The sequence below is a fragment of the Schistocerca serialis genome, chromosome 4 (genome assembly GCF_023864345.2).
Source record: "Schistocerca serialis cubense isolate TAMUIC-IGC-003099 chromosome 4, iqSchSeri2.2, whole genome shotgun sequence".
Taxonomy (NCBI): Eukaryota; Metazoa; Arthropoda; class Insecta; order Orthoptera; family Acrididae; genus Schistocerca; species Schistocerca serialis.
In genome coordinates this window covers 498,057,894-498,085,568 of record NC_064641.1, presented here as the reverse complement: position 1 = coordinate 498,085,568, position 27,675 = coordinate 498,057,894, and the positions used below count along the sequence as shown (strand labels likewise).

Here is a 27,675-nt window from a genome sequence, read left to right as displayed (position 1 = left end):
ATGATTTCGGCTTCAAAGTGCCATTTAGGCACTGTATAACACTTAATACACTTGATAATGGCACATTGAAGCCAAAATCATGATAGTGTAAATGTAACACTGCAAGTAAAAAAACAGTCTAATGGCGGTACTGACTTTAAAGAGATTGCTAAATGGCATGATGAGGTGTAATGTCCTGTTATGAAGATGAGCTGAGAGATAACAAAATTTTTGATATGTTCTGTGCAGTAGTTCAGTATGAAGACGTGGGTGAAAACTGAGTATACAAAATATATTGACATTCTTTTTAGTCACAATTTTATCTCTTTGATTGTTAGAATTGGGGTTGTTGCATATGACAAAGTTTGTAAAATGTGTTGTCTGTATTGTATGCTGATAGGCATTTCTTTTTGTTTTGTTACAGCTGTTGGCTGAAGCAACCGGTGGAAGAGTGGAAATAATCTTTGGTGACATTCTTAGCTTCAGAATGGATAAATTGTTTCCAGAAGCAACCAAGGTGACGTGGGAAGATTCACCACCCAATATTCATTTAATTGGAAACCTGCCTTTTAATGTTTCAACACCTCTTATTATTAAATGGCTGCATGATATTTCTGTTAGGTGAGCTATAGCTTGAAGTATGGAGTGGTTTGTGACTTAGTGAATTATAATTCGGAATTTAATTTATACAGATCAGTGAACGATATGAGCTATGTTTTCAGTGTTGGAAAAGATTTGCAATTAGATTGTTCGTTTCGGTAAAGGACAGTAGTGGGTTCATCACTCAGAATTAGTGCACAACACTCTCATGTAGGCTAGTCATATGCTTCTCCTATTTCGTGAGCCTTGGTTTTTAAAGAATTTGCTGCTTACAGTGGAAATAGGGTTTTTTCTTTCATTGGCCGGGGTTTAACTTTGGTGCATGGCTTAATAAATTTTTTGAAAACAAGCAGCTTGGCTAATTTCAATATGTCATCTATGATAAAACTCCTAAAAACCACAGTAACCACCACCTCATTCCCAAACTGTAGATACACTCACTGGACAAAATACTAATCACTCTCTTAAAAATGCCGACGCCCGCTTTGGTGTGCTTTAGACGATGTAGAACTGGTACCATGTGTTTGTGACACTCTCCGCTGCTGAAATAAGCCATGACAGTGATTTTGTGTATGTCTGCCAGTTGATCATATGGAGTCAATGCTTTTACAAGGGTCAATGTAGAGTCACAAGAGAGTGGCAGAAAGGAGCTGTTGTATTTGGATATATCGTAAATTAAGTTTCCTGTTGGTGCATCGGTGTGGAATGTCTAATGTGCCTGCAAGGAATTTTGTATCATTTACAGTCAGGTACAGGCAATAAGAACATTGGTTGCAAAAATATCCAAACCAATCGAGGCTGGGACGAGTGTCACACATTGTCAGTGACAATAAGTTTCAAACTAGGCAGGAATTGCTGCTGTCAGTGAATGCTGGTCCATCTCAACCAGTTTCTTAGCAAAGATTGTAAAGAGATCTATATGCAGTGGACATTTGGGATTGGGTACCCTACAAAAGGCCATTACTCATGCGGACACACAAAGCTGCATGTCATCATCTACATCTACATACATACTCCACAATCCAGCCCACGATGTGTAATGGAAGGTACATTGTACCACCAACAGCCATTCCTGTGCATGTTCTACATGCAAATGGAGCAAGAGGTAAATGCTGTCTGTATGTTTCTCTACGAGCCCTAATTTCTGTTATCTTGTCTTTATGGCCCATATACAAAATGTAGAGTCATTCTGCAGTTGGCCAGAAATGCCAGTTTTCTGAATTTTCGCAATAGTGTTTCACATAAAGATCATCACTTTCCCTCCAGGAATTCTCACTTGAGTTCATGAGCATTTCTGTAGTACTCATGTGTTTTAACAAATCTAGCAACAAACATGTGAATTGCTTTGATATCTTCCTTTAATCAGACCTAAGGGGGGGGGGGGGGGGGGGAGATCCCAGACACACATGCAGCACTGAAGCACTGAAAAATGGGTTGCGCTAGTGTCCTGTACATCATCTCCTTTGTACATAAGCTAAATGTTCCTAGAACTCTTCCAATAAACCAAAGTTGACCCTTTGCTTTCCCTGCTACCGACTGTATGTTCTCGTTAGACAAAGTGATAGTGTCAGACATCACAAACCACTAACACTGTATTTGACCATTAGAGGGTTGTTTTTCATGCTCATGTCCATTACCTTATATTTTTCTACATATAGAGTCATTAATCAAACCAAATAGAAATTCTATAAATGTCATCCTGTATTCCCTGACAGTCAAATGATAATGTTTTCCTGTACATTACAGCATCATCAGCAACCGTTCGCTGACTGTTGCTCTCCCTATGCTTAAGATCATTTATGTACTTCTGGAGCAAAAGTGGTCTTGCCACACGGTTCGGGGGCACTCTTGATGATACCCTTCCCTCTCATGAATACTTGCCGTCCAGGGCAACAAGCTGTGTACTATTACTTTAGAAGTCTTTCACCACTCATGTATCAGAGAACCAATTCCATATGCTCAGATCTGCATTGACAGTCTGCAGTGGGCACTGTGTGAAACACTTTCCAGAAATCTGGGAATATGGAATCTGCCTGTTGCTTTTCATCCCTTGTTTGCAGGATGGCCTCGCAGAAGTAAATTTATTATATTTGAACTTTGAATATGCTCAAGAATTCTGCAGCAAACTGATGTTATTAATGTTAGTCTGTAATTTTGTGGGTCCATTCATTGGACAAACAACATAGAAACTGGACAGTAGCTGACTAGAAACATGTAGTGCCATTTGTCAGAGTGATAGCGCGCGCCCCTCATTTGATAGACACACAGGCACTGTAACATTCATCCATTTATGAGATAAATCACACAGTCATAAACTGACAGAAAATGTCTGTAACTCTTTGGAACAGTGGGTAAAAATAACAATTGATATCGATACAGTGTGGTGGTTGTACTCCACTAATCATCAGTGAGTGTCTTGTGCTGGATGTAGGGTACCTGAATAAACTTAAGACCCTCCTCCATACAGCACTGAGACAAGTATTCATGCTATAGTGTGTTTAAAATTAGTTGCAACTCTTGACATTTCAGTATGGATTGAGTGGAGGAAAGTGTAGTTGCCAACGTGTGCTGAACAAGTCAGGTAGGCCTGCTCGGTGCACAACTTGTCAGTTGCGTAAGCTGGCCGATCTGCAATCTTTCTCAAACAGTTTTAGAGAAACTACATAGTAATAAATTGTGAGTCTCACACACCTTATAGCTTCATGCATCAGATTCATGATGAATTACCTATTTTTTCATTAATGGTAATAGTTATTGTGATATTTCGGTATTAGTTAAACTAATGCAAGAAATTCTTAAAGTTTTTAGTGAAAAATAGAGATCGCTACAAATTTGCGTTTGGTGTGTGTTAGGTTGTCATACGTTGCTGCATATAAAATTTAGATAACATATTGAATTATTCATTAAACCTCAGAGGATATCACTATCTGTCTCCACTGTTCAGAAAATGGAATGTGTGTAAAGGTTTTCGTCACGAACGCACATGCCAGTGAAAAAGCCAGAAACAAGTATTCATAAATCCCTCGTATCTTGTAAACAGTCTGAGATATCAAAACAAGATTTTGGCAAATGATAGCATGCAAAGAGCAGAGTATTTTGCCATATGATTGATATGCAAAACTTCCACAAGGACTGTCAGTAGCCTGTGAAACGAAAACTGCTGTGGGTTTTGCAACAATGTAAATGAAGAAGGTGCACATTTATTTTTATATTGAGAATGGGCTTTCTCATAACTAATGATGTGTCTTGCCCCCTTTTGCTAGTTTAATAATATGCTGTTTCTGTCAATGTTTCAACTGCAATAGAATGTTTGTGAGATGTATATCTGTAAACTCTGCTGTGTTTAGGCAAGAGAGAGAGAGAGAGAGAGAGAGAGAGAGAGAGAGAGGGCAGTTGCTAACAAAGCAACAAAAGTGACATATTACTCAAAATTCGACAAAGTCCTTCAAGAATCATTGTCTCCTTAAACACATTCTTGGTGTGGCTGACAACTTGAGATCAGTCCTGTACTGTAACTTTTGCAATAACTTCTTTCATTGGCATTTCAACTTCACTGAATGTAAATTTCTTGTTTTTGCCACATTACTTTTCACCTAGGCCCGTATGTTCTCTGTCAGATTGAAATGAGGAATATATGGAGGAAGCCTGATTAAACTACACCCTTAGCATTAGCTTGTTCGTCGACCTCTTAGCTTGGAGTTTCTGGCTTGTACAGTACTTTTAAGTTCCATTAACTTCACCTTATACAAGCTAGGTTCTGCTTTATCCAATCAAACATTTCATTGTACCCAGAGAAAAATAGCTTCTTTCCTCCCCTGCATTGTTGGAGCTTTATCCATCACAACAAAGTGTTATTGCACATTGCTTTGTCGAATTCGGAGGAATTTTTTGCAGCAGAGCATTATCTTCACAGCTGATAACCCTGTTCTCGGATGACCACTTTTATTGTGAATCTCGTGTTCAGCCATGCTGCACTGTTATTATTAGTGCAGTGCCAACATGAAATACTTGTTCACAACACCTGATGACTGTAAAACACTTAAGTGCCAGAAAATATTACTTTACTATGAGAGCTAATGGATGTAGGTGCCTCTAAACTGTGACACCACATGGTACTGTTCATAAACGGTGTGGCAACAGGGGCGCTTTACCAAGCGAACTGCTGATGGCATGGTAGGGAAAGCCGGCTCGCCATTGGCGTTACCCAGACAACGGCGTCATGTCCCCATCGGTGAGCCAAACATCAAAAGTTGCAACTAATTTTAAACACACTATAGTAATGGTGATAGCTGTGTGGTATTGGCATGAAGTTTCCTAGTGTGAAGTAGTTTTTTACCAGTAGTTGTATTTTCCTACCACAAGTACCACACAAACAAAAATAACCTTATATGAAGATAAAAATAAAAGTACATTCTGTCTGGCATAAACTATATCAAATTAACAGAAAGATCAGAAGAATTTAAATACTTAAAACTTTACTCTGCTGCCCCACCCCCAACCCCACCTGAAAAACACAGGAATAGAGGGGGGGGGGGGGGGGGGAGGGAACAATAGCTATCTAGCAAACTTCTGCCAGCCATACTCATCTAAATGAGCCTGCAAAGCAGAACAGCATGTCTTAATCCTCCCCAAAATGCAATTAATGATGTTTTGCTGCTCCGAACAGTGTTGGTGGGAACCTTGGTAGAATAATTTATAGGTACTATGGTTTACCACTAAATGCTGACCCTCCCTTTCCCTGAAATACTTATTAGAAGAAAAGAATCGGATATAACTGTAGACCCATCAGGAATAAATTCTTTACATATGCCAACAAGAACCCTGTTACTATGATTATCAATACCCCTAAAAACTACCAATGAACTCTCATATCCCAGAAACACCTCCCAACATCCTATTATTCACTACTCCCTTACCAGTACCATACTTGTAATCCCCAGAAATGACTTGGCTCTCTCTGTGTTAATTCTGTGTCCCACTATCTATCCTATGTATCCAATAAAATTCGGGAACCTCTTCCTACCTTCGAAGAAAAATAACTCGTCAGTAACAGTGTATTTGCTAACCCTAGTCTCATGAGGACAGAACAAAACCGAAGAATGACAATAACAAAGGTCAGTGTTATTGTAGATGATGAACCTTTATTTTTTTAAGGTGCGTATGCAGATAGGCATCCAAAATTTTTGAATTTGATACAAATCCATCCTTATATTGGACATAACAACTTTCACCATTTTCTGCAGGTGTGTCATTTCAAATATTCAGATTAGTTTTGAAGAAAAGCTGTCGCGGTTGTCATATTATGAATTTACTCACTAACATACTACTTTTAAATTCATCACAAACAAGCATACAAGAAAAATGAATACCACCCTTTCCACTAGCCTGATAAAAATGTAACACACTTGGAAACGACTGTGGGATATACAACGTGTGGACAAAAATATGGAAACGTAGAAAACACAACACATTACAATGCCTCATACAGTGTTGGAAAACTGTTGGCATTTTAAACAGCTTCCAGTAATTTGGGACTGGATAAATACAGATCCTGTATGATATTTAGGAGTGCTGTAAAATAGTGACAAATGCAGATAACGATGATGAATGTGGTAGTGATCATGCACCCTTCTCTCCAAAGTAGACCACAAAGGATCCAGGTCTGGTGACTATGGTGACCAGAGGAGATGTGGCAATTCATCCTTGTGCTCACAAAACCAGGACAATTCAGGCTGTGAATACAGCCCATTTCCTTGGAACACTGAATCATCATTGTGAAACATTGCATCATGGGAGGGCCTTATCAGCCTAAATGGTCACACAATCCTTGGCAGTAATGTGGCCTTGCAGAATACCATGATATGACTACCTAAACTACCACCAAACCCACTTCATGTTTGAATTTTGGGACATAAACTTGACCAGAAGTATGAACCAATACACATTTAACAGATTAACTTTCTTCCTTTGCTCCGTAGTACAGGTTTTATGGCTTTGACATCAAATTTTCATGTTAGAAGCATTTGCATCACTGATAAGTGGTTCTGGAATTCCAGCTCACCCTGCATATTATAGAGTTCACTTTTGATGCCGACATGGTCTGCAAGTGCAACATTCAGTCCTGCAGTGGTCCTTGCAGCTTTCATCCCCTTACTTTTCATCGCAATCTTCTTCAATGACTGTCTGTCACAATCACTCAGCACACACACTTTCATCCATGTTGTGACTTACTGGAGACTTTTTTTTTCCTTGTATTATGTTTTAAATTTTGATACAGTACCTCTTGAAACACCAGACACTTTGGCTACCTTGGTTACAGGAGCACCCACCATATGAGCACAATCAATTTGCCCATGTTCAAAGTCTTGTAGCTCTGACATAATGCACTTACAGTTGCATAGAATATTGTTCTAACTATGACTGATCTTGCAATGTGTTTAAGACATTGCACAGCTGCTGTTGCTGGTCAGAAACAACAGCACAATCTCCAGGATTGCCTAGCATTTAAATTTATGTTAGTCAACTGCATCCAACTTATGAATTTGAGAGCATAGGTTGAACTGCATACCACATATATAAAACAGATACACAACACTAGCTGTTGCTGATGAAAAGTGCTAGACTGCTTGAGTAGGTAACAAGTGATTGGCAGCAATGAGCCCTTGAAAAAGATCTTTACAGGTTCAGAAGACATACTTGTAATTTGTTGGAATATCCATTAGGCAGGTTATAAAGCACCCTTAGGATATAAGTATCTGGTTACGGAAATACAGTGTGTGCTCAGTGTGTTAGCTTCCTGTGGTCCATCTGACATGTAGAGTAGAAATATGTTCAGTTATATGTAATTGCTGATGCCCATCAAAGTTATTAAGCTTCATAAAGTAACTGGAGACAGGTTTAATAATATTATGCAGACGCAATTGGAGAATCGTAGTTTGTGAAGACTGGTTGGGTAGTACTGTTTGAGGATGTTGAAATCCTGCTTGAAATTATTTGCCATACTAAAATTGCCTTCAAGGGATTAAGTAAGTTGTGAAATGGCTGATGATAATTTGTTCTGAGACCCAACAACTTTCATTGACACAATTGTTCAATGGCTTTATCTGACTATGATGATTAAATTATAATAATAAAATACACTGATCAGTTGGGCACAGCAAAAAGCATTAAACTGTGGAATCATAGGCAGTGACTCAGTCATGATGTTTATATATAAAGAACACTAGGGAGAGATTTGTAAAACATACATGGAAAATTTAGTGTTTTCTTAAACACATTTCTATAGAGTTTGGCCTTGGATCCCCCTCAGATAAAATTTGAATTTCCATAAGGCTTGTTCTTGGATATAGTTTCAGCAACTCTAAATATGTTTAGTATCTCCTATCTTCCTAATCCCTCCTACTTACTGATCTCTCTGATCCATTTTCCATCTCACTCTCTGCAATAGTTGGAGTCACAAACAATGGCGGTAGAGTTTAGGCTTGTTCTGCGCAACCATGTCACATATACTCAGACAGCCAATGAGCTTTCAGTAGTGCTCCGAACACTCTGCTCTGGATGCCGTAGCTAATTCCAGCATTAAACGTGATTGTAGCGAGTTGTTTACCGAATTTCTGTTTCATTTGTTGTGAGTTGTCATCACTGGTGGTGGTGGTGGTGGTGGTGGTGGTGGTGGTGGTGGTAAGTGATAAATTCTGCGTAAGCAAGCAAGAGACACAATTTGCAGAACATACACTTCCTTCTAGTGGAAAGCGTGTGCATCCCGCAGCTTTTGCTTGAATAGTCAACAATGTCATTTCCATCAGTGCCTCGACATGCACGAACCGCCATTGTTCATGGATCAGACTATAGTGATAATCAGATCTTTGCTTTTATTAGCTTGTCATCAGCTACATTTTGCTTGCTCATCATCAAACTGCTTAGCATAATTTGATGTCCTATTTGTTTGGTATTCAGTTTGTAAAATAAAGTGCAATCTGAAAATATTGCTATTTCAGCATTTATAGTCTTAAGTAATACAAAGCTACATTGAAATTTAGCCATTCAGTTGAAATTAAATATATGTAGTTGAAGAATAGATACGACCAGAAACCAGATATGTATAACTGTGTGCTCTAATTTCAGGGGTAATGCCTGGTCGTATGGCCGCACAAGGATGTTGTTGACATTTCAAAAGGAGGTTGCAGAACGCATAACTGCGCCAATAATGTCATCGCAGAGATGCCGACTCTCCATAATGTGTCAGAATTGGTGTGAAGTTCATCACAAGTTCAATATTCCCGGTGAGGTTTGGTTTTTATAGCAAATACCATAATTTCTTAATTATATTTTCAAACCATAGAAAATTTGACTTAATTTTGAAAGAGTAACATACTGTTGTAACTCTGATAAAGCTCCAGCGATAGATGTATTGTGCCCACTGTGCTAACCCTACATTGTATGAGGTGTGTTCAGAAGCAAAAATACTAAACAACATTGTGGTTATAATTGAAGTATTCATTCAAAAATAATCACCAGTTGCCTGAGAACAAATATCGTACTATTTCACAAGCCAAAGATTATCTGTTCCCAGAATTCCTCTGTATGTGACAGAAATCAGTCCTCCACTGTATCCTCAAGTTCACACTCTGAGTTGCAGAACTTCCCTCTGAGATGCTTTTTTTAGTGGACCAAACACACGAGAATTGCAGGTCAGCATGTCTTGACTGTAGTGTGAATGCTCAAGCTGCTCACATTTGAACCTGGCCATTAGACTTTGTGTGACCTTGGAGACATGTGGACATTTGTTATCATGGAGCAGATCACCACTTCTGTGAACATCTCAGGCTGTTTGCTCCTGATAGATTTGCATAAGCTAAAGAGTGTCTTACAGTACACGTCATTGTTAATGGTTTTTCTGTGCTTGAGGCATTCAATGAGTTTTGGAACTTGGGCATCAAAAGAGATGATGAGCATCATCTTGTTTGCTGAGGACACAGCTTTGAATTTTTTAGAGGGAGGTGACAGCACTAGATTTGCTACCCTAGATGGCTCACTACGTTATTCCAAAGCAGCATGTGCAAATTTCAACCTGTTTGGTAGTTTCAACCATTCATACCTTTTTCTTCGAACACTCCTTATAAAATTACTGTTTCTCTCCACGTTTGTAACTTACCTATGGAAAAATAAATTATTACTGTAAGAAACCTCTGAGATCATGTTAAAATTGTGTGGACTTAATGGCCTCAGTTTAGAGTGGAAGAGTCCGCAAGACTCTCCCAGAATGCCATATCTAGGTGAAGGCACTCGTTCTTGATTAAATCCCATAGAGCTACCAAAATGCGAGTACATTGGTTGCTACATTTCACTTGTTCCATATAGTTCCAATTATTCACTGTGGGGTAATGTTGTAGGCTGGGCAGTAAGTGATGGGTGCCTCAGTGTCCATCAAAATGGAAATACACGCATGCAACCCTGTCAACATGGTCAATGTGATTGCTGGTAGCATACTCAGCAGGAAGATGAAGAATGGCAGCTTTTGATTACCCTCCCCCTCGCTCCTATTCCCTACCACCCACACCCTAAGGGGGCTGGGGCCCACATCACATTTGTGAGTATGTGTTGTACTGAAAGTCCATCCTTTTCCCATTCTCATTTCCCTTTGCCTTTTCTTTAGATGGTCTTCTTGATGCCGACCTTGCTTGGATTTGGTTTTTTGTTTTGGACATGCAAGTTTCCTGAACTAGGAACTGTCCTTCATAATCATAAGCCCTGGGCATGCTTTAGCAACGATCACACTGCGCGGCAATGGTACATAGTGTGTCACGAGGAATGGGGATCATGGCTTAGCTGCCTGGATCACAAGGATGGTATAAATCTCTATTTAAAAAAAAAAAAAAAGAAAAAATTCTCAACTTCGAAGTGTGCTATGTGCCAGTGAGGTGCATGGCTCTTGAGATGGAAGAGTTGTTAGCAGGTAACCTGGGGAACCTGCCGCATCTTAGTGATATAATGCTTACCTAGGCAAGCAGGGCTCTGTCACAATGTGTGTTCCATCCTCTTGGGAACACAATGAAGCAACTCAGACTTTCCTCTTCTGGTAGCCACAAGGCCCCAGCAATCTCTCCATATGGAAGAGATTATTACAATGCAGAGAGACACGAGCCCACAATATTTCCTTCCCTGGCTATGCTATGGGAAGAGGAACAAACCAAATGTCTGGGAATGAAACACCTCATCCAGTACTTGGTATGTACTCAGACTGATCAGGATACTTTTATTACAGCAAAATCATTATTTTTTTGTCATAAACATTGAAGACAAATTTGGAGAAAGTGAATCTCTGGGAAAAATGTGGAACGGTTCACTACTAATTAAAACTTCATCTGCTGCCCAATCTACACCTCTTCAGCATGTGATCATTTTGGTGACATACCTGTGACTGTTGCCCCACAGAAAATGTTTAACATTGTCCAAGGAATCACAAAGAGCTTATACCTCCAAACAGATGTGGAGTTCAGAGCTATTGCCAGTGAAGAGGCACAAGTTTTATCAGACATGAACAAAAAGGGCCCAAGAATAATTGTAGAGGTGCAGGTGGCTTTATCTTAGCTTTCAAAGGGAATGCCCCCCCAAAGAAAGTTGTCATGGTGTATAGGCGTGATGTGAAACTGTATGTCCCACTACATATGTGGTGCTTCAGATGTTTATGCTTTGGGACTATGTCATCTTGCTGCACTGTGGACTCAGAATGGGGCAACTGGAGATGATCACTCCGTGAAGGTAGTCCTTGTGAACATCCACCATTGTGTGTCAACAGCACAGAAAATAATTCTCCATATCTGCCAGTTTGCATAGTTTTCAAGAAAGAACAGAAGATCCCGGAATACAAATCTTTTGACAGCCTGTCGTATACTGAGACATGGAAGAAATATGAAAGTCTGCATCCTGGGTATATGACATTCAATTAAGCAAAAATCATGACACACACACACACACACACACACACACACACACACACACACACACACACACACACCACTTGCATCCTCACCTCACCAAGCGTGGTGGCGCAGTGCTAGCACACTGGACTCGCATTCGGGAGGATGACGGTTCAATCCCGCGTCCGGCCATCCTGATTTAGGTTTTCCGTGATTTCCCTAAATTGCTCCGGGCAAATACTGGAATGGTTCCTTGGAAATGGCACAGCTGAATTCCTTCCCCATCCTTCCCTAATTCAAAGAGGCTGATGACCTCGCTGTTTGGTCTCTTCCCCCAAACAACCCAATCCAACCATCCTCACCTCAGCTTCCCCAAACTGGATCTCCCAATACCCTCCTCTCCTCTGGTTCATGCAATATCTTCTTCAGAACCACTTTCTGTACCCAGCTAAAGAATTGTTCTTCTTTGGCATGTACTGTGAGAGGGCTCCCTTTTGGGGCCTCTTTACTCGGCTACACTCAGAGCACAGGCCCGATGCCAAACAGTGGCTGAAAGAACCATGGCCTGTGTGGTCCCAGGGTTACCCACTCTTATCTGTCTCCATGCTCACTGCAAATAGCCCCTTGAACAACCCTGCCTCACCAGAGATGAAGAAGAAGAAGAAGAAGAATTGGAATTGGGACAAGGCTCCTTGGTGCCCCTGGAGGTGTCCGATTCCCCATGCAGTCAGATTCTGAGCCAATGTTTGTGGATGTCTTTCTGTCCCCACTGGTAACAGGTAGTGATCCTGGTGCATGACTCGTCCTTCGTGCCTTACCTGGCCATCAATCACGTGATCTTTCAGTAGAATTGTAATCGATGTTACTGTTATCTGCTGGAACTGAAACACATTTCCTCTCTCCAAGAAACACACTTCACTGAAGAGAATTCTCCAACACTCTGTAATAGTGCCTTCTGTCAGAACCATGCTTGTCTTTAGAGGGCATCTGGAGTGGTCTGTACATTGGTTCGCTAATTCGGTTAACGGATTCCTCTTCATACCACATTGGAAGTGATAGAAGTGTGGGGGCAAACCACCTAAGCAATCACCATTTGCAACATTCACCTACCTCTGGACAGGCCAGGCAGGTTGAATTGATCACCTAAACCAACCCCTATCCCCCCCCCCCCCCCCCATCTTTTCTTGTACATGGGGACTTCAGTGCATACCAACCCCTGTGGGGAAGTACCACTTTGTGTGTAGGGGTCTTCTAATTGACCGACTTCTCACAGACCAATACATTGGTCACTATGCAGTGCCTTTCACAGTGACCACTGGATTAATGACTCAGTGGTGAGAGAGCTGTGGATGGAGTGTTCCTTTTCACGTGCTGAGCCCCAGAGATGCTAACCTCCAGACTTCCTATTTCTCTCATCTTGTTTTTATTATTGACAGTAAAAAAGATGTCCATTGCCTTTTCAGCATTTTTGCTTTTACTATTTTCATCTCCCGACTACATTGGATCACATTCTCGGTCAACATCTCTCCTTCTGGATACACCACAATTTGAGGGATGGATGATCATGCTGTTTAGTCCCATAAACCCCCCCCCCCAATCAACCAATCAAGCACTTAATCATTGAGAATATTGGTTAATGTACACAGCAGTCTGAATTAATGAACCCAAGCCAAGTAAAAAAAAGCCCCCAAAACATCGCAGCACCATATGTGGCATGAACTATACACTGCACATACTATTGGTTAACTACCTCTTTGGACTTATTGGTGCACTCAGTGTCCTGAATAACTTGAAAAGAGGCATAAGTGTGACTAATTGGACCATACTACTGTCCAGTTTCTTTATGATATGGCCCATTGAAGACTGCAGCTTTATGTGCCTCTGAACAGTGGAATTTTGCCAGATACTCTACACCAAATGTTAGTTTCACAGTTCCCTTCGCAATGTTTGCTCAGTAACTGGTTAGGATGGACCTGCAGTCACTAACTGCAGCAAATTTTGCCATATTTGAAACTAGTTGTCATTGAAGCATTACACTCACCTCCTGTCTCTGTTGATTTATAACATTGTACAGCTTCTGTTTTTACCATATATTCTTTTGTAGAAATGTTCAGCAGTCCGCACTGCTACTCCAGGAAATTGTGCAACTTCATTCACAATGTAGGTATGAGCACATCAATGTGGGTATGAGCACATCAAAGCACAATACCTCCTTTTTGCCATTCTGTCACATCTCTACAGCAATCCATTTCCATACTACGGACTGTCACATATACAGCACTTCAGCCAGGAGTGGAGATCTCGTGACAGCCTGGTCAGTTCTACACTATCTACAGTGCTCCTCAATGAGCAGTGCACTCTTTTAAGGGGGTGAATTATATTTTGTCTAGTGAGCTTATAAAAGGAATAGTTCTTCTATTGTCTGAGTAATGTCTGGCTGAGTTTTTATTCATTAAATCAATACTCACTGATGTTTGTTCAGTGTTCCCCATTGTCTTTTCTCTCAGTTTACTCATTTGCAGGATATGGAAATCCAATCTCAAAACACAACGGACCTATTCAGGTTGCTTACGTGCATGGAAAAGAGTCATCGTGGTACAACAACTGAGTTAGAAAACTGCTACGGAAGCAAAGGGAACTTCACAGCAAACATAAACATAAACATAAACATAGCCAAAGCCTTGGAGACAAGCAAAAATTACATTAAGCGAAATGTAGTGTAAGGAGGGCTATGCGAGAGGCGTTCAGCGCATTCAAAAGTAAAGTTCTATGTACTGACTTGGCAGAAAATCCTAAGAAAATTTGGTTTTGTGTCAAAGCGGGTAGGTGGATCAAAACAAAATGTCCAGACACACTGTGACCAAAATGGCACTGAAACAGAGGATGACAGACTAAAGGCCAAAATACTAAATGTCTTTTTCCAAAGCTGTTTCACAGAGGAAGACTGCACTGTAATTTCTTCTCTTAGATTGTCGCACAGATGACAAAATGGTAGATATCGAAATAGATGACACAGGGATAGAAAAACAATTAAAATCGCTCAAAAGAGGAAAGGCCGCTGGACCTGATTGAATACCAGTTCGATTTTACACAGAGTATGTGAAGGAACTTGCCCCCCTTCTTGCAGCGGTGTACCGTAGGTCTCTAGAAGAGCGTAGTGTTCCAAAAGATTGGAAAAGGGCACAGGTCATACCCGTTTTCAAGAAGGGATGTCAAACAGATGTGCAGAACTATAGACCTATATCTCTAATGTTGATCAATTGTAGAATTTTGGAACTCATATTATGTTAGAGTATAATGACTTCTATGGACAGTAGAAATCTACTCTGTAGGAATCGGCATGGGTTTCGAAAAAGACGATTGTGTGAAACCCAGCTCGCGCTATTCATCCACGAGACTCAGAGGGCCATAGACACAGGTTCCCAGGTAGATGCCATGTTTCTTGACTTCCACAAGGCGTTTGATACAGTTCCCCCACAGTCGTTTAATGAACAGAGTAAGAGCATATGGACTATCAGACCAATTGTGTGATTAGATTGAAGAGTTCCTAGATAACAGAACGCAGCATATCATTCTCAATGGCGGGAAGTCTTCAGAAGTAAGAGTGATTTCAGGTGTGCCGCAGTGGTGTCATAGGACCGGTGTTATTCACAATATATATAAATGACCTTGTGGATAACATAGGAAGTTCACTGAGGCTTTTAGTGGATGATGCTGTAGTATATCGAGAGGTTGTAACAATGGAAAATTGTACTGAAATGCAGAAGGTCCTGCAACAAATTGACGTGTTGTGCAGAGAATGGCAAATGAATCTCAATGTAGACAAGTGTAATGTACTGCAAATACATAGAAAGAAAGATCCTTTATCATTTAGCTACAATATAGCAGGTCAGCAACTGAAAGCAGTTAATTCCATAAGTTATCTGGGAGTAGGCATTAGGAGTGATTTAAAATGGAATGACCATATAAAATTAATCGTCGGTAAAGCAGATGCCAGACTGAGATTCATTGGAAGAATCCTAAGGAAATGCAGTCCGAAAACAAAGGAAGCAGGTTACAGTACACTTGTTCACCCACTGCTTGAATACTGCTCACCGGTGTGGCATCCGTACCAGATAGGGTTGATAGAAGAGATAGAGAAGATCCAACGGAGGGCAGCGTGCTTTGTTACAGGATCATTTAGTAATCATGAAAGCATTATAGATATGATAGATAAACTGCAGGGGAAGACTCTTCAAGAGAGACGCCCAGTAGCTCGGTACGCGCTTTTGTTGGTTTCGAGAACATACCTTCACTAAGGAGTCAAGCAGTATATTGCTCCCTCCTACGTATATCTCGTGAAGAGACCATGAGGATAAAATCAGAGAAATTAGAGCCCACACACAGGCATACCGACAATCTTTCTTTCCACGAACAATACGAGACTGGAATAGAAGGGAGAACCAATAGAGGTACTCAAGGTACCTTCCGCCACACACCGTCAGGTGGCTTGCGGAGTATGGATGTAGATGTAGATATGATGTGCTGCTTGATCTGTAAAACTTTTATTTGATAATATTTACATTTATGGAATTACAATGTTTATATCCATAACATTACTAACAAAACACAGACCCAAATATTGCGAACTGATATTCTTGTAACTGTATGTCATTTGCAGTGCAGATGATATTTTGCTATAATATGTTACCTGCATCTAAGAAGGATTCCTCAGTAGTACATTACATATTTTATAGCAACAACTCCACAAACACCTGTATCTTGGACCAGTTTTATTAAGGCACTCTCAGTTTAATGGCTTGTAGTCAAATCATCAGGTGCATATAAAAATGAAAACATGTTAAACAAAATGGCAGAGAATCTAGAAGGCCCAACCTTCATAGTTAAAACCATAGTTTCCATAATACGGGTAATCATGCATAAAAAGTTGATCAATGGAAAACATCCTATGCTGTATACCAAAGACATGCCAGCAAGTCAGCATGGTCACGCATCCGGTGGTTGTTCTGTGGTGTGCTGATATGCTTATGTGTCATTGTTACATGGAATAGGATGTTTTCCATCCCCCAAGTTTTTATTCAGGGACCACCTGGCCTACACAAACACTATGATTTTAACTACAGAGTTGGCCCTTCTGTACTAGCTGATATGTCGTTTAACATTTCTTCTTTTTCTTCTTCTTCTTCTTCTTCTTCTTCTTCTTCTTCTTCTTCTTCTTCTTTTCTCTCTTTTTAAATGCATTTGGTGATGTGGCTATAAGCTACAAACCAGGTAGTGCCTTAATAAAATTGGCTCAAGATGTAGCTGATTGCAGAGTTCTTGCTATAAAATGTGCTACCACAGCTGTGTATGCCTCAACAACAGTGCCATTTGTATATTACATATATTTAAAAAATATCACTGGTAATTTTCTCCACTTCATTAATGTTAGATAATAATACTCCTGTTCTCTTACATTCTGCTGTCAATTCTGATTTGTTAATTATCCTTTGAGACTGATAGAAAATGTTGAGAGAACTTGTTAATAGTTGCCTGGTTTGTAAGTTGGTGAAAAGGGGTGGGGGATGATGTAAGTTATATTTCGTAATGTAGTGTTCGCTATCTTGAAAATTCCCATTATCTTTATTAAATCTTTTTTGCATGGATAATGGAAATTACTTGCTTTTGACTGAAAATCAATGTGCAAAGTGTTCAGTACATAGAATAGCTGTATCATTAATCTACTTCACGTTCATTAATGTCAAGGAAAGATGGTCAACTATATGTGCTCCCATGTAAATTTTGTGTTCATTTGAACATGTTTGTATGGGCAAAAATATGGCTACAATAAAATTTCACTATGTAACCAAATGAAGAGTCATTCACATACTGGTGAGTGGAGGACATCAGATTTTATCAGCTAATACAAATATCCCTAAAAAATTTGTCACCACAGACAGTAGTGTAGAATCCATAGCTGTGCCAGAGCAAAATATGTGTAACCATACAATAAGTCCTAGTTGGAAAAAAAGTATTCCAAACAGAACAGAAGGACTAAAATCGATGAAATATATGCAATAGATGATGATCGTTAGTTTTGAGATATGATATAGTGAAGGCTTCAGAAAAACCACTAACCAACAAGACAAAGCTCAGTAGGTATTGTTGGAAAACAGTAAATTTTGATATAAGGAGAGGCAGGCAAAAGAAAATTATCACAACTAAAAAAGAGATTGACAAAAAGTGCAAAATTGAATAGCAGGAATGGATAGAGAGGACATATGCAGAGCTGTAGAAGCTTCCATGATTTAGAAGAATTTGACAGAGGACTGAAAAAGCAAACACGAAACAAAAACCCAAAGTACACGATATTTTATCAGAATTTTTAAGATCATTGGGGGAAGCTTGTGAGTCTCCTCTCGTTACTCACTTCATTGATAATTACTCCTCTCATCAGTGGTGGATCATTACTTCAGTAGTATTATTTAATAATCAGTTGAGTGAAGTTCATTAAGCACATTGGGTTGAGATATCCCTATTAGTTTATTATATCCTTCGTTGAAAGGTGTTTTTGGATTACCAGTCAATTCCCAATTCTGTAAATTTTTTAACTCCCTTGTCTAAAACAGCTTCCAATGTCTGATTACTTCAAGGATGAGTTAATGTGTCAGATACGAGGGTTGCCCAGAAAGTAATGCACTGCATTTTTTTTTCCCTCAGCCAAAGACAACTCTACAAATGCGAAATGTTATTTACGTATTATTTGAAGTCTCCCAAGAGAGCATGCCAAGTTTCTGTCACTTCCAGCAGATAGCATAGCTGCAGGACAGTTTCAAAATGGCATCTGTAGGCAATGTGTGTTACAAGCAATGTGTAGTCATTGAATTTCTCACTGCAGTGAAACTAACTATGGGGAATATTCACAAACACTTGTACAAAGTCTGTGGAGCATCTACTGTCAACAGAAGTACAGTTAGCTGCTGGACTCGGAGGGTGAGGTCATCAGAAAGTGGTTCGGTGGACTCCACAATTTTCAGTGATCAGGCAGACCATCCACGCTGTCACACCTGACACATTGCAGCGAGGTGGTGATGTCATTAGCAAGGACAGACTCATTACAACTCGGTAGTTGGTCCTGCATCTGTCTATCGGCAAAGGAAGTTCTTACAGTGAAGTGCTGGCTCCGCCACCAGGACAAGAATTGGTACCAACAGGACACACACTCCCTTGTTTTGCGCAGGAGGAAGACCACAGAATGGAATGGAGTTTATGGTGAAAAATAGGGTGTGTAGATAAAATCATGTGTAATTCTCATTACATTCAATAAAGAATTGTTGATGCATTACTTTCTGATCAGCCCTCATATTTGCCTTGCAAGATAAAGTTCAGAGAAGGCTCCAAATTATGCTTAAAATTCTGTTGGAAGTTGCTAAGTGCCCTCATTAAGATATGCTGGAGGTATATAAACTGAGTAATTTGCTCTCCATTTTAAGTAAAAGCTTCTCAGTGTTACAAAGCCGTATCTCTTAAACTGCGTGTCATACAGTGATACAGTTCCGCAGTTACAATAAGTGATATATGTAGATATTGTACACAAAGTATGTTGTGAATAATTAGTAGTAAAGAATTAACAAATTGAAAGGTTATGCATGATGATGAAGTCTGAAAATGTAGTAAGTGCTAAAATTTTTTTCTTTTCTACCTTTTGTGGGAGAAAAGTTCTGTAAACGTTTGAAATTATATGTAAATTTAATTGGAAGTCACTAAATGCTCTCATTCTCAAATACAAGATGAAGTAAGTCCATGTATTTGGCTGCCAACAGTTATGATGCCTCAAGGGAAACACTCAGTTTCTAAGAGTTATACTAGTCTTAGTGTGTTAAACTTTAAACACAGGATTATACCTCGTAATAAGTAGATTGAGGCAGCATTTAAATTTTTAAAATTTGCTCAATAATTATATGACGTATTGAAAACTTAATGTTTGTTGCCCCTACACTGCAACTGTACTGGGTGCCAGGTTCCAGGATAGCGATTTACTAATACACGTAGTAACAAAATCATGCCAAGGTATTCAAATAAATCTTAAACTTTCATGAATGCTTCAATTTTAGATGACATTCCATATTTGTAAATCACCTTTGAATATTCTTCAGACACACGACCATACATTTCAGGATGCTGCTTTACTTTCTTTTGAATACTTCCTCTAATCGACTGTTTGCAGTCGATCACAAGTGAATACTCCGTATCAGCTATTGCCACATCAGCATGTGCTCAAAAACAAGTCACCATAAAACTCTTTGTTGAGCTTAGAGATGCTAAACCGTGTAAGATAGAAATGGAGGTTGACTAAGTTAGAAAAGGAAGGCTGCAGGATGCCATAGGAGAGCTCCAGAAATAATCAAGTATGTTGTAGCAGATATGGTCAGGAATCTGCTAAGCTGTTCCAGAGAGTGTAAGAGGAGAATAGTACTCCAAAGGAATAGGAGAACTGAATCACACCATTGCATAAGAAGGGAAGTTATGACTGGGACAACTACAGGGATATCTGTCTTATCATCAGTAGTCTATAAGGTTTAAACTTGACTTTGTTATTCAAGCAGAAAAATAACTGATGATGTCAGGAGTAAAGATGATATAAAATGCAAATGGGCGATATCAATAAGTGTTTCTGGAAGAGAGAAATTTGTCTACACCTGGTATACACTGAAGTGATAGGAAGTCATTTCTGAAAGTGTGTATTTAGAACATAGCCTTGCACAGAAGTGAAATGGGGATGATAAACAATTCAGACAAGAAGAGAATGGAAGCTTCTGAAATGTGGTAGTACAAATGAATGCTGAAGATTAGATTACTAGGTTAGGTAACCAATCAAAATGTACCAAATTGAATTAGGGAGAAAATATATTTTTGCACAACTTGTCTATAGAGGGATTGTTAGACACCAAGGAATAGTCAGTTTGATAGTGGAGGGAAATGTAGGGGATAAAAATTGGGGGGGGGGGGGGGGGGGGAGAGAGAGAGAGAGAGAGAGAGAGAGAGAGAGAGAGAGAGAGAAGGCCTTGATTGACTACAATAAGCAGGCTCCAGTAGATATAAGTTGTGGTACTTCTGCACAGGATAAACTAGTGTGGAGAGCTTAAGACTACTACAGCAACAATAATGACAACAGCAACAAATTTGCTGTCACAAGGTATTGGCAAAACAGTGACATTTGTTCAGGTAGTAGTCTTTGTTTCCACTTTGCACTTTCATGAGTAGATGCACTACATGTGTCCTCTTTACAAAATTACCTTGACTGAAAGCTATAAAGGAATTAGTGGATAGAGTCTAATGCAGAATATAAGGGTATGCGTTCAGAAAATGATACAAAACCTAACAGCTCACTTGTTGTGATCTGTCATCACTCATTGTGATATTGTGTTTCGTTTCTAATGGTTGCCTTTCTTCATGTCAGTCCTTAAATCAAGAAAAAATTTATAGAGGCAATAAATTTACTTCTGCATCACAATGCTGAGTGTGCACCACAGTACATGTGCAGTTCAACGACTTAAAGTAAAAACTTAATCTTTATTTTAAGAAATAAAAAATAAACATGTAGTGGGAACAATTAATTATATTCTTTAAATACGTTGCACTGAAGTAATCTGATTACATTCACATTGTGCTCTGTTATGTGACTGGCAGTTTTCGTGACTAGATTTTTTTTTTTTTTGTTTTAGGCATTGTCATTTTCTTTCATTATGTTTCAGGAAAAGCATTTATTCCAAAACCGGATGTTGATGTTGGTATAGTTCATTTTACACCTCTAGTGAGACCTGTAATTCCGCTACCATTTTCACTTGTGGAAAAAGTTGTGCGAACCATCTTCAGTTACAGGCAGAAGTACAGTATTAGGGGTGCAGAGTAAGTATTTGATTCATAACGTTGGTGAAATGCTGCATAACAAGATAGATAGTATTAGCTGTGCTCTGAATTTTTTTGAATGTATTATTTATACACTGATGAGCCAAACTATCATGACCACTTACTTAAAAGCATGTTGGTCCATTTCTGGAATGCAATTCAGAAGTGATTCTGTGTGCCATGAATTCGACAAGTAGTTGATAAGTTTCCAGAAGTTTGTGGCCTACGCATGGGCGCACACTTGCCATAATATTTGTGCAATTGGTTTGTGGGTGTGGAGCTGGTGCCCAATAGTGTCCCAGTTTGTTTTCATTGGATTCAGTTACGTTGAATTTGATGGCCAAGATAACAATGCGAGTCAACTATCATGCTCCTCAGACCATTGCATCATAATTCTAGCCTTGTGGCATTGTCAGTTATCCTGCTGGAAGATACCACCACTGTTGAAGGAGACATGAAACATATGATGTTACATGTGGTCCCTGATAATTTTCATGCAGTCCACGGGTGTCATGTTGCCTTTGATTACTACCATGTGTCTCATGGAAGCCCAAGTGAATATGCCTCGTAACATAATACTGCTACCACCAGCCTTCGTCCGTGTCATGTTGCTGTTTTGAGCAGCCAATAGGCTGGATGACAGCATCTCTGGAAACAACCATTACCTGATTTAACAATAAATGTGATTCATCTGATCAGGTGGCATGATTTCCTTGATCCACTGTCCAATCTTAATGATTCCTTGCCCACCGTAATCACAATTGACAATGTTGTTGGGGCATCATGGGAATACGTAGAGTCCTTGCTGTGGAACACCATGTTCAACACTGTGTGATGAACGGTGTGCTCCAAAACACTTGTGCCTGTGCCAGCACTGAACTCTGTCATCTGATCTGCCAAAGATTACTGGCTATCCTGCTTTTGAGAGTGGGCAAGCCTCCGATCCCTATGTTCTATGATGAGGTATGGACGTCCAACTTCTTGTCACATACTCATGGTTCTAGCATTCTTCAACCACTTTCCATAGATGCTCACAACAGTAGCACACAAACAACTGACCAGCTTCACCGTTTCTGAGGTGCTTGCGCCTAGGCATTGGCCATAAAAACCCGTCTTTTGTCAAAGTTGCTTAATTTCGGTGGATTTTCACATTTTTGCCACTTATTATCTCTAGAACGGTTCCTCATTTGTCTCTGCTCCACTCACATTCTTCTCTTGCTGTGTCATGAGCCCTCAGTGCCACCAGACAACATCGCAGTGAGCAGAGGTCATGATGTTTTGGCTCATCATTGTAAGTAAATTGTATTTGTGTAGTGTTTATTTAATTTCATGACAACTTGATTATTGTAATTTTCAGGAATTGTGGAATGATGTGTCAGACCTTGTCTCACTTCCTTATGTGCAGTACAGAGGAGTGTTGTATTTTTAGTTGCAATAACAAGTTCTCCTTTTTCGTTCCTGCAAGATCAGATGATACGTGTTTGTAATATGAATTGTACTATGTTAAATTATTAAGAGAAGCTGCAATTAGTGTTGTTTAAATTTATTTAATGGTACATTTGTAAGTTAGTAATTAGGAAGCTTGTGGGGAGAGTTTTTGCTACTGGTTTTTCAAACTTGTACTGCATTCGAATATTATGAATTTCCTCAAGGAAAATTATCTATAGCACAGATCAGAAAATATCATTCTTGTGAAACACAACTAGCTCTTTATTTTCATGAAGTAATGAGTGCTGTGGACAGGGGATCTCAAATTGATTCCGTATTTCTAGATTTCCAAACCACTTTCTATATCATTCCTCACAAGTGGCTTCTAATGAAATTGTATACCTATGGAGTATTGTCTCAATTGTGCAACTGGATTCATGATCTCCTGTCAGAAAGGTCACAGTTCATGGTAACTAATGGAAAATCGAGTAAAATGGAAGTAGTATCTGGCACTCCCTCTGCTGTTCCTAATCTATATTAACAATTAAAGTCACAAGCTGAACATCACCCTTAGATTTTTGCATGTGATGTTTTCGTTTACCGTATGATAAAGTAATCAGAATACAAAAAACAATTAGAGGATTATGTAGACAAGATATCTGTATGGCGCAAAAAGTGGCAATTTGACCTAAATAATGAAAACTGAGGTCATCCACGTGAGTATTAAAAGGAATCCATTAAATTTCATTTATATGATAAATCAGGCAAATCTAAAGGCTGTCTATTCAGCTAAATACATACAAATTACTATTATGAACAACTTATGGAGGACATTGGAAAAGTTCAAAGAAGGGCATATCATTTTGTATAGACTCGAAATAGGAGAGTGAGTGTCACTGATATAATAGGCGAGTTGGGGTGGCAGTCATTAAAATGGACATTTTTTTGCTGCGGCAAAATCTTTGCAAGTAATTTCAGTCTTCGGTGTTCTCCAAATGCAAAGATATTTTGTTGATACCTACCTAGATAGGGAGGAATGACCATTGTCATAAAATAAGAGAAGTTGGAGGTCACACAGGAAGATTTAATTGTTCATTTTTCCTACGCCCTGTTAAGAGTGTGCAACGGTAGAGAGCAACAGTGTGAAAATGGTTTGTTGAATCCTCAGCAATGCAGTTAGTGTAAATTTCACAGTAGTCATGCAGATTTAAATGTAGATGCTGTTGCTATAGTTGACTTGGGACAGAAATGGAGTCTGTTGTTCGATACAAAAAAACTGGCATTAATTTTTGTGTCTTTCGCTGCACCCTTCACCATCACCTTCACCTAAACCATAAATGAGACATTATTTGCTATTCAACCCATAGAGGAGTCATGCAACTACTCAGTCACACATGGCTATGGCTTCTGGCACTAAGGCCTGACTGCAACTGTGCCTGATAGGTGCAGGTTAGGTGATTGGGTTATGGAGGTGGCCTGCAGTAGAAGGGGAGGAATGAAGGTGGAGGGGTGGAGGAAAGATGCTAAGGTTCTGTATGGAAACATGGAGAGACATGTTGGAGACATGATAAGAGTACAGCATCAGGATGAAGCAGTTGTTAAAATAAAGCAAATCATTTTGAATGGCATTTTATTGGTCCAGCTCTCTCATGAACACAATTAGGCATTGACCATTCAGACAGACAGACAACTTGGCAAGTCATGCCAACATAGAATGTGGCACACTGGTTGTGTGTGAAATTTGTAGATCACATGGCTGCCTTTGGTGGGGTAGGAAAGCCAATGACAGGGCTGCAGTAGTTGGTAGGAGGAGGATGTGTAGGACAGGTCTCGCATCTGAATCTACCACAGGGATATGAGTGATGAGACAAGGGGTTGGGAGGAGTAGTGGAATAGGGATGGACAATGATATTTCATAGATTGTATGGGTGGTGGAACACCATTGTGGGAGAGGTGGGGAGGATATTTCTCATTTCAAGACAAGATGAGAGATAGTTAAAACCCTGGTGGAAAATGTCATTCAGTTTCTCCAGTCCTGAGTGGTACTGAGTCACAAGGGGAGTATTCCTTTGTGACTGGACTATGGGTATGTGGGGAGATAATAGTGACTGGTGAGACAAGGTGTGGGAGATCTGTTTCTGGACAAGATTGGGAAGGTAATTTTTGTCTGTAAAGGTCTCAGAAAGACCCATGGTATATTTGGAGAGGAACAGTTTGCCACTATAGATGAAATGACAATGTGTGGCTAGGCTGCATGGAAAAGACTTCTGGATGGAATGGGTGGAGGTATTGTCATTGGTTGGCAGGTTTGACATAGATATAGGTACTGATGTAGTCATCCTTGAGGTGGAGTTAGACAGAAAGGTGACTTGTTGGACTGAGGAAGACCAGATAAAGGGAATACGGGAGATGATGCTGGGGTTACAGAGGAATGCGGATATAGTGTCATGACCCCCCAGTCCAGACCATGAAGATGTCATAAATGAGCCTGAAGGAGGTTCGTGGTTAGTTAAGAAGGGTTCCTCTAGATTGTCCTGGAGTAGGTTAGTGTAGGACAGTGCCATGTGGTTGCCAGTTGCTGTACCATGAATTTATTCGCAGGTGATGCCTTCAAAGGAGCAGAAATTGTGGGTGAGGATATAGTTGATTATGGTGATCACGAGTGAGTGTTAAGGTTTGGAGTTAGTTGGGAATTGGGAAAGTTAGTGTTCAGTAGCAGCAAGGCCACAAGTATTGAGGATGTTAGAGCGGCGGGAGCTGGTGCTTAAAACAATCTTTGGATTGAAAACAGCTTTGCTTTTTTAATTAGTATTTATTTTATGCTTATTCAACTACAAGTATTGCATATGAATATTTTTCATTGTTTCTTTCTTTTGCAGATGCCTCTTTCCAGGCCCAGCACGAGAGAGGCTTGGAAAAGAGATGTACATGCTTGCAGATGTAGATCCCACCACACGACCATTCCAACTTACCGTAGAAGAGTTTGGCAGACTCTGCACTGCTTACAAATGTATTTGTGATAAAGATCCACGACTTTACAAATATGAGTCGAGGGCCCAGAAAGACAAGCTTGCAGAATTTGAGGAACTTTATAGGTCAGAGGAAATGAACTTAGAATTTTCAGCTGAGTCACAGTGAAACTGTAGATTGTTTTTCGTAATAAAACTGAGGAAAATGTGCCAAAATGCTTCTTATTTCCATTCAAGAAATTGAATTTACGTGTATATTTCATCATATGATATGTGAAACACACACACACACACACACACACACACCATGGCAGTATCATTACAGATAGTATATCTTTTAACATTAGGCATTTATTGAATAAAAGACAACAGAGTTGAGACATGTATAAGTAAACTAATACATTACTGGAAATACAGGGTGTTTCAAAATGAATGTACGGGTTCTAAGGCTCTATAGAATTTATTACATTCAACTTACAATTATAAATAATACATCAAATGAAAGAGCAGCAGAAATAGCTTTCCTTAAGTGTTCAATGTGACCACCAATCATCTGACATCGATTTGGTATGGGAGTTCTTCCCAAACCTTGATCATTGGGTCTGGTATAATTGTTGCAACGATGCTGTTTGAGTCAGCTTGTTTGTGAACATGGAGGTCATGCAAAACAAGATCTGTCATTTAGCCCCTTGCAGCAAATAAAGTTCTGTGGTTCAGCTTCTTGCATTTGAGGAAAAGAGTCATAATTCTAGGGCATCAAGATAAGAAACACCAGTTATAGTTGCTCCACTGAAAAAGAAAGGCACATAAACTTTCCGTTGGGATATCGCACAGAAAAATTCAGCTGAGGTACTCTCTTTCCAACTATAATATCTTGTGGGGACTTGTTGACCCACAGATGTGCACATTACTTGTGCTCACATTTCCACTTAAGTGAAATGTCGATTCATCATCAAAGAAGACACAATCCAGAAAATCTTCATTGCCATGCAGCAATGTTTTGTTTGCAAAGTGGCACGTAAACCGTAGCATGTAGGCTTTAGAGCTTGTAACAACTGGAAACAATAAGGATTTAGTTGTAAGTGCCTCCTTAAGTCTCCACACAGACGTCACTGGAACTGCTAATTCATGACTAGCCTTCCGTACTGCTTTCTTGGGGATACACATGAAAGGCTCTCATTCATTCAACACTTTCTTCAGTCACTCTTGGCTCATTCCATTCCATTCTATTCCCCAAAGGTTGATACGCATAAACAAGTTTGAAATAATTGCTGAACATTCAGAGAATGTCCTCCAGAGCTTACTGCCTATTCGCGACATCTCCAACCAACCAACTGCCTGCTTCTCTGACGTGTGTGGATGGGAAAGGTCCTAAAGCCTCCACTAGCCTCAGTCCCGTACCAGTTTCCACTCCTGCCCTCATACCTCCCATTTCACTGTATTAATCTACACTCACTGTGTTCTACCTGTGGTCTTCCATTTCCTTTGTGCTATCTCCACACACCAAGCCCAATCCTGCCCTCATGTACACAGCTTTCTCTGCCCATGCAAGGGTGAGATTGCAAGTGTAACATTCCTATTCCATTTCCCTGATGCCTCTCCTTCCCATCTTTTGGTCTGCCTAATTTTCATGTTTGTCTTAAAACGTGCTGTCAGTAATATTTCTGAAACCTGTTTCCATTCCATAAGGCTCTTTTGCTCCTTTTGTTAACCAAAGTCCAACTCCATTTCTGTGCTGTGAACAGTGGGTCCAGAGTATAAATAGGTGTATCCATCTTGTGTTTGGATTTCTCCTAAATCTAACCATCTCGCCTCACTAAGTCTGAGAATGTCCAACCGGTAACTCATCATCTCCTTTGTAACCTTTTTCAGTCCAACTTAGAAGATGGAGA

The 27,675-nt window shown here is 39.8% G+C and overlaps 1 protein-coding gene across 1 annotated transcript in view; it reads left to right on the top strand.

Annotated features, from left to right (window-relative positions):
• LOC126475217 (mitochondrial dimethyladenosine transferase 1) overlaps positions 1-25,999 on the top strand; it is a 43,844-nt gene extending 17,845 nt beyond the window's left edge. The window contains exons 2-5 of the mRNA XM_050102878.1: positions 404-600; positions 8,704-8,861; positions 21,233-21,386; positions 25,694-25,999. Of these exons, the coding sequence (XP_049958835.1) occupies positions 404-600; positions 8,704-8,861; positions 21,233-21,386; positions 25,694-25,952 (768 nt within the window). The 3' untranslated portion in view covers positions 25,953-25,999. The remainder of the gene's footprint in view (positions 1-403; positions 601-8,703; positions 8,862-21,232; positions 21,387-25,693) is intronic.
• The last annotated feature ends 1,676 nt before the right edge of the window (positions 26,000-27,675 follow it).